The 7,620-nt window shown below is 40.4% G+C and overlaps 1 protein-coding gene across 1 annotated transcript; it reads right to left on the bottom strand.

Moving 5' to 3' along the window:
- Positions 1–1,159: 1,159 nt before the first annotated feature.
- Positions 1,160–7,303, bottom strand: tspan34b (tetraspanin 34b). Its single transcript, XM_054607843.1, has 8 exons — positions 7,060–7,303; positions 5,030–5,107; positions 4,054–4,269; positions 2,552–2,626; positions 2,355–2,462; positions 2,127–2,264; positions 1,907–1,999; positions 1,160–1,725 (listed from the first exon to the last, which is right to left on the bottom strand). The coding sequence occupies exons 2-8, from the start codon at positions 5,084–5,086 to the stop codon at positions 1,666–1,668; spliced, it is 747 nt and encodes a 248-aa protein (XP_054463818.1). The 5' UTR covers positions 5,087–5,107; positions 7,060–7,303; the 3' UTR covers positions 1,160–1,665.
- Between the last annotated feature and the right edge of the window lie 317 nt (positions 7,304–7,620).

The following is a 7,620-nucleotide window of genomic DNA, read 5'->3' as shown; positions in this document are numbered from 1 at the left end:
GGCTGGACTAATGAAGCTCTAGCCTAAGTTCAGTCAGAAAGACAATACTCTTTCTCATACGTCTGCCATTCTCTCCTCACGCATGCTCACTCATAATTTCCACGCAGTCATTGTTTGAGGCTGTCAATCATGATATCAGCTTTTTAGATCAGCTGGTCTCCTCAATCCAATAGCACAACGACACAACTACATTGTTAGCCTATCATCTTACTTCTGTCTCTTTTTAAATATGATTGTCTCTCTACCCTCAGTACGTTCATGCTGTTACTACGCACCCCTCCACCTCCCCATCTCCACCCATCTCCACAACAGCTTCATCAGCCACCACCACCACCAGTGTCTGGACTCCATAGGGGGACGCTCCTCGATTACGAATCTCCCTGCTGAGTCCAAGTGCCAAAGACTCTGTCAAGACTTTATCATCACATATCATCTGTTAATAATAAACAATTATCTTTTCCCCATCTGACTTGTCTCTCCTGATTGAATTTAAGTTACACAAAAATCTTCAGCAGCAGTTTGATAAACTTCATCTTTGTTTGAGCTCAGTCTGTTCCTGTACTAACCAAGTAACTAACTAAAGAGTGTAAAGCAGCAAATCAAGCCAGAGTCCAAAGTGTTTCATTGCTCAATCATGTGGACAAACAGGTTTTGGACTCACAGTTTCCTTAATGGTGGCTGTTCCTTTGTAAATGCATGTTGCAAATCCAAAAGCCAGCCTATCTAAAAGAAAGGGTAAACGGCTTTTGCTCCGAGTTACATATTAACATCTGCCATTATGTTTTTTATCAAGCTAAATAAACTTTCAGATAAATAATATATGTGGTACATGTTATCTTGTCTAAACAAAATCCAGAATCTCATGGAAAATCAGAGCTCATGCTTCCACTGTTTCAATAGTTTCAAGCAACACCCAGTGGCACTAATATGCAACCCACTTATAATTTAGATCCAGTGGCTGCACTTTTAACTCTCATGTGCTTGTAGAAAAACATTTTTTAAAATCAGACCTCTTTTCTTGTTGCATGATAAAACAGGTAGAAGAATGATTATTAGCTACTGTTAAGCTGCAGTTTGCAGGTCCTCACTCCACTTCAATACAAATGCAAAATTTCACAGATGCACATGACCAACTCAAAAACTCACCAGGGTCTAGAAATACATTGCACTTTATTTCAAAATTGATCATCATACAACATACATAGAAATAGTGCATCAAATCTGATGCTATTTTACATGCTGCATCATGGCAACAACATTAACAACAGTGGTTCCCATGCCCAATATACCAGCCTTTGTTTCATTATCACAATGAACGCAGGCATTATGTGATTCCTCATTGACTGGCCATGTGTTACAGGTAGTAGCAGATTTAAAAAGAACTCTGGTGAAGTAGGCAGCGTGTGTAGCCCGTTTTACAAAGTGTAGTGTTCTTAAGAAATAGATCATTTACATTCATATGCGGCAATTGTTAGATAGATTTAAACATGGTAAAAATAGATTTGTTATGTCATTCAGTAAATTCTGATTGCCTGAGAAATGACATTAACTGCCCTTAATAACGAGGCATTTTTTGCTAAATAAAGGCATAGCCCTTCGCTCTTCCAGATGCAAAAAAAGAGGAAGTAGAAAGAATCATCCTTCCAAGGCCTTTACCATTTGAAGTTAGTCCCCCCTGGATTTTATTCTGCAGTAAAGGATCATTGAAACAGCCATGGCACATATCTGGGGAGAATATGTATATTACTAAGACACGCAATTAAAAAGTAAAGTAAGACAAATTTGTGCAAAAAAAAAGAAAGGATATATATTCAAATATTTTTTTTCATAGCTAATCAAGTGTTGATTTTAACTTGAAATATATATTCTTGGTTTATCTAAAGTGGGATGAAAGATAAGGCTTTACCTCCAGAACTGCAATTCCCAGAGCCACTGCCACAATGACCACTGTGTTGTCGTCAATCAGCTGCTTGATCTTTGGGAAGCACCCAGTAATTGTCTGAGTTTTTTTTTTTTTTTTTAAGTGGGGGTAAAAGAAATAGAAAAACATGTTATTAATTCAAAATGTGTTTTGGATCATTCACATGGGTGATTTGTTTTTTTTCTACTTCTACCAAAGCCCATACCGTGACACTGTCAGCCACCGTTTGGTTACATGGGCCAACAATGCCTGGACAGCACTGCGGTGGGTATTGGTTTCCGTTGTCCGAATAATATGGTGAGCCCACGAAGTCTGAGGAGTTGTAGAATCCACAACAGTTTAACTAATGTGGAGACAAAAGAGACTCTGTTACACAAAGCATCAGCAAAATGGGGTGAAAACGATCACCTTTTTGTTCAGCAGAATTACATACCGTGTTCATTGTAGTATTCCACAGTCCCGTGACATCAGGATTTTTCCCGTAGTCCTTCTTGATGTTCTGAACTGCAGCTGTGCCAAACTTGGTAAACAACTCGTCTGCCTAAATTGCAATCATACAGAAGCATTTGCTATCAAGTACCAGATGTCAGCACCTGTCATGATGGTGGAAAAGTTCCTTTGTTGACTTACCAAGGGTCTGAATACCAAGATCACCACTGCTCCTGCAACCTCCGCAATGAAGACCACCAGGACTATGACGAAAAACTATTAAAGAAAAGAAAAGAACGTTACACATTTTATTGGAATGGGGATCCACAACCAAGTTGTCACAAAAAAATCTTGCCATTGTATGATTTTGCAAAACCAAGGGGATACACCGAATGTCGACGTTTCTGAACCAAACTTTTTGTATCAGTAAATGTTGAGAAAACAATTAGAAAGGTTTAGGCAACACAACTACATGGTTAAGGTTAGAGACAAACCTTGTTATTTTTGTTAAAATATTAATATAAAGTAACGTAACAATAGCTCTTAATAAATAACTGCCCTCAGCAGACTCTTACTCAACATTGTGTAATAAACGTAATAATCTTTATGTAACAAGCATAAAGTCAATGATTTATTTTTGTTTCACACAAGACACGGCCAGCTGTTTCCTGGTTGAAGGTCCTGTGTTTTTTTGATCCATTCTCACTTGTTATACTTTTTATATACCATATAACTATCAGTAAGAGTCACTCAACATACTAAGTCACTTGAACTGCCTGAATGCAAAAAAGGTCCAAATTCAGTGGTTTACAGAAATGTATAATTTAAATAAATGACATGGCAACTTTTCATGGCATTTCCGATAGAGGGAAAATATTTTTATTTCCCTCTATGAAATCGTCATCCGTCTATAGTAAGCCACATTAAGTGTGTTTTCTTTCACCTTTTTAAAGTGCGTTTTCAGTTTGCATATTAAAAATAGGAATGTGAATGCCGGAAATTAGAAAAGAAGAAAGGTCAAAACATCACAAAAACGTTTACGAAAAACTGTGACAAAATGTGACAAAGTGCAAAGGAACAAGACTTAATTAACAAAATCATGACATATATGAAACATGTAACTGTCAGTCGAGCTTCCCCCAGTGAGAAATAACAGCACCAAAACATCAGACCTGTATTTGAACGGTAACGTTCCTCAAATTAATACATGAAACACATAACTATCATAATCTGTCATGTTTTCCATTGGGTTTCTATAGTTTGAGGTTTGAATACATGAGTTTTAATACATGATCCCATAACACCCTCTGCTGGTCCAAAGTGTTAATGGCAACCAACTGGAAAATTAGCCCCACCTGCTGTTAACTCAACATACCCAACTCCAAATTTTCACATATCGGAAGTGATTGAAAATTTGAACACACATTTTATTTTTGGCCCATTTTCTGGCAATTCAGTCAAAACTTTCCCCCAATTTGGATGGAATCTATTGAAACTATGCGTGTGACAATAAGTTTGAATGCACCAACAACTTGTGAATTTTTGAAAAGTATGCTTTTTCACCCCCTTGTCAAGAGGGAGATGAGGACATTGATACCATTTATCTTGAGAGTGATTTTTATCCAACAAAAAGATTACAACTGTTTTACTAAAGATGCTGACTATTCCTTCAACCCTCCATAAAGTAGCAGACAAAGACCTACCAGCAGCAGCATACACTTGCTCTCTCGGACGGCTCCACAGCAGCCTAGGAAGCCGATGACGAGCAGGAGCGCTCCTATTGCAATCAGCAGGTAGCCGACGTTGAGCACCTGAGTGAGCTCTGCCGGTGCGTTTTCAATTTTCCCGAGGAAGCCGAGGATGGAGCCGCTGTCCACCTTCACCCAGATCCCCACGCCCAGGATGGCAGCACCTGCCAACTAAGGGGGGAGTGACGGGGAGAAGAAGAGACAGGAAGAGAGGAGAAATGGGAAAAGATCTTAAGGATTTAAGGGGTGCTGATTTTAAATGTACTGTAAAGGTCAGTTTACTTGTCATGGGGAGTACTATTCATCCTACGAACATTTACCAAGCAGGGAGGGTTTAAATTAAGTTTTAAATAACGTAGTTCGGGAACAATGGCCACGCCCTGAACACCTAATTGTCTCTACACAAAGTATTTAAGCATGACGGATCCATCCACTTACCCTTACCCTCCATCCCTTACCCTCATCCCTTCTTCCCACGACCCCTTCCCTACATCCCTTCATCCCTCGACCCCTACCCCTTCATCCCTCGACCCCTACCCCTTCATCCCTCGACCCTTATCCCTTCATCCCCTCATCCCTTCGACCCCCTTCCCTAACCCATCCATCTGACTCACATTCGTAATAAATCAGTCATAACCTATATCGTGATAAGCGTGGTCTTTGTTAGTGAAATGAAGTTTTAAATAACGTAATTCGGGAACAATGACCAAGCCCTGAACACCTAATTGTCTCTGCACAAAGTATTTAAGCATGACGGATCCATCCACTTCCTCCTTGACTCTGTTTCCTCATCCCTCCCCCCCAACCCAGTTTTTTTTTTCTTTTGCTTCGCCATTTGTTCGCATATTTTACCACATCCTTCACAGTGCAACCTACTTGTGATGCACACAGAACTAAAATGTGTTTTTCCTGCAGGAAAATTCAAACTTACAAAGATGATGCCATTGAAGACAAACATCATGCCTTTGAGGAATCCAAAGCATCCCATCTTTGATGCTGATTGTTTTACCTATAGATGAAAAAAAAAGAGAAAAGACACCGGTCGATCAAAACTGTCCAGCATTTGTTGACAGCGTTCAAGTTATATTTGCCTCATGAAAAATGAATAAAACATTTTTATTCATTCATCATGATACCAATTCAACAACAATTTGTACGAACATCACAGTAATTTGTGTGCACAGCATTAGTCATCTAGATGACGTGTGGCTCCAAGTGTCACTGTCATTATGTACTGCCAATTAGGTGACACATTAACAGTGGGATTGTGCCGTTTCCTGTGTGAGATGGAAGGGGGAGAACGGGGGATGGGGGAAAACACCTGCCACTTTCCCAACTCCTCACCTTTGACCATTTGTGAGCTTAATAACTTATCTTTCTCAAACACTTAGAGTGCTTTGAGCCTTTCATTTCCCCTCTGAGGACATTTACTGTACACATATCGCCTTACAGGGTGAGGGCTTTGTTTAGTTTGAATTAATGGAAGTAGAGAGGTGACGATTGAGGAAGTAAAACTCACTGTATTTTCTAAAGAAATCCAACTCACAGATATGTTTCATCTCTCTGCGACATTCAAATTGAGAATGTTGTGCTATAATACTGAGAAGTGATAAACTCATTGACTACACAAATGAAGTATATCAAAGACACCTGTGTTTGTATGGAAAATGTTGAGGTCAGCCAGCCGATCCGTCGCGGCCATAGCTCTATTAGACGTTATGGTGCCGATACTTGTTGTAATGTATTAACCAATGGAGGTACATGGTAAAACAACAGCCAATTAAATGCCTCTTTATCTGTTGTCACATGAATACACAACACATTCTCTTCAGTGTGTTCACACAGATACTCAACATGTATCTGTCTTCATCATCTTGTCTGCATCCTGTCTCAAAAAATCTCCTCCTCCCACTCCTTTTTACAACCTCTACTGTTCTCAGTCACTTCCATTTTGTGTGTGTGTGTGTGTGTGTGTGTGTGTGTGTGTGTGTGTGTGTGTGTGTGTGTACCTCCCAGATGGGAAACAGTGCCCTTTGTTTGTCGTGAAAAAACAGACAATGTGTTATCCCAAACCACAATGACTGAGCAGAACCCAACTGTGTATAGCAACAGGCTGCTTTCTGAGAATTGGGATATCCCTCATGGCCTCTTCGCACTATTATTTAATCCACGCCTACAACCGGTTATCTTTATACACTCAAATCTACTGTAAATGTCACCTCAGGTAAACATATATGATAAAAAAAATAAAAATATTAAAAATAAGTGTCTTGCCATTTCTTTAAGCCTGCTTTTGCTGTTACAGTGAAGCTGGTCCTCATCAAGTTAATCATACATTCGGAGGCCAGGATGCCAGGAAACATAATGAGCTGTTGCCATGACTCCCCCAAAACTCCCTCTGTCACCTCTGAACTTCCTCATGGTCAGCGATATGCAAAAAACGAGGAGTCGGCCTGGTGATGTATTAACAAGCCACATGCAAAAGCCACATGCAAAAATCTCAAAAAATAAAGATGCAGTGTGCCCTTCCAACACACCAAGGAGAAACTGGCATTGTTAACGCTACCTGCATGTGTTTGTTGATCTTAGACAAACAACAAAATCTCTCTTCTCTGACTGACCAGTTTCCATAAAAAAACACACACACACACAACACACACACACACACACACACACACACACACACACACACACACACACACACTCACACACACACACACACACACACACACACACACACACACACACACACACACACACACACACACCATTCTCAAAGGACTCCATTGAGCACAATAATTGCAGGCAGGTCTCAGGGGGACAAGAGGATCATTGTTTGATGGATCTCTTTCATTGTTGGTACCGGCACTTGAAGAAAAAAGAACTACCAAAAGACACAGAGAATCAAGTACATAACTTTAAATCACAGTCGGTTTGCGTTGAGTCACTCTTCTTGCTTACCTTTTCACAGGAGATGTAGACCCGGGTCTCCCTACCTTCACCCTGGTGATGGAGGCTGTTGCTGTGGGGAGCAGACTGCCAGAGAGATCACAGGAGCACAGCGGTGTATTATTTATTCTGTCCTCCACAATGAGCCACAATGTACTCCCAGTGGCACCGTCGCTCTGTTGGATATCTGAGAGAGAGACAGAGAGACACACAGAGAGAGAGAGAGAGAGAGAGAGAGAGCCTCTGAGTGACTTTTTTCCGGCTTTCTAATTTTAATTTTATGGCTGTCAGCCAGTTATAAGTAGTGGGGAGGGAGGGGGGGAGCAGGTGGGTGTGACCAAAGCAGCTGAGTGATAAGGTGGTAACACACATCACCATGGAAAGAGAGAGAGAGAGACAGAGAGAGAGAGAGAGAGAGAGAGAGAGAGAGAGAGAGAGAGAGAGAGAGAGAGAGAGAGAGAGAGAGAGAGAGAGAGAGAGAGACCATATCCAGGTAAACAATCACCTTGACATGAGAACAGTGACTCGTTTTCTCAATTAAAACATAAAAAAATACTACTAATTAATTATATA

The sequence above is a fragment of the Anoplopoma fimbria genome, chromosome 11, assembly GCF_027596085.1.
Source record: "Anoplopoma fimbria isolate UVic2021 breed Golden Eagle Sablefish chromosome 11, Afim_UVic_2022, whole genome shotgun sequence".
Lineage (NCBI taxonomy): Eukaryota > Metazoa > Chordata > Actinopteri > Perciformes > Anoplopomatidae > Anoplopoma > Anoplopoma fimbria.
The sequence above is the reverse complement of the archived record's forward strand: the minus strand, read 5'-3'. Positions and strand labels throughout refer to the sequence as shown.

Excerpts from the sequence above, each read along its gene's own strand:
- tspan34b (XM_054607843.1), bottom strand. The coding sequence starts at position 5,086 with ATGGGATGCTTTGGATTCCTCAAAGGCATGATGTTTGTCTTCAATGGC. Across the intron at positions 2,000-2,126 it reads CGGTGGCTGACAGTGTCACG|ACAATTACTGGGTGCTTCCC; the intron begins GTATGGGCTTTG and ends AAAAAAACTCAG. Across the intron at positions 1,726-1,906 it reads TGGGAATTGCAGTTCTGGAG|ATATGTGCCATGGCTGTTTC; the intron begins GTAAAGCCTTAT and ends TATTCTCCCCAG.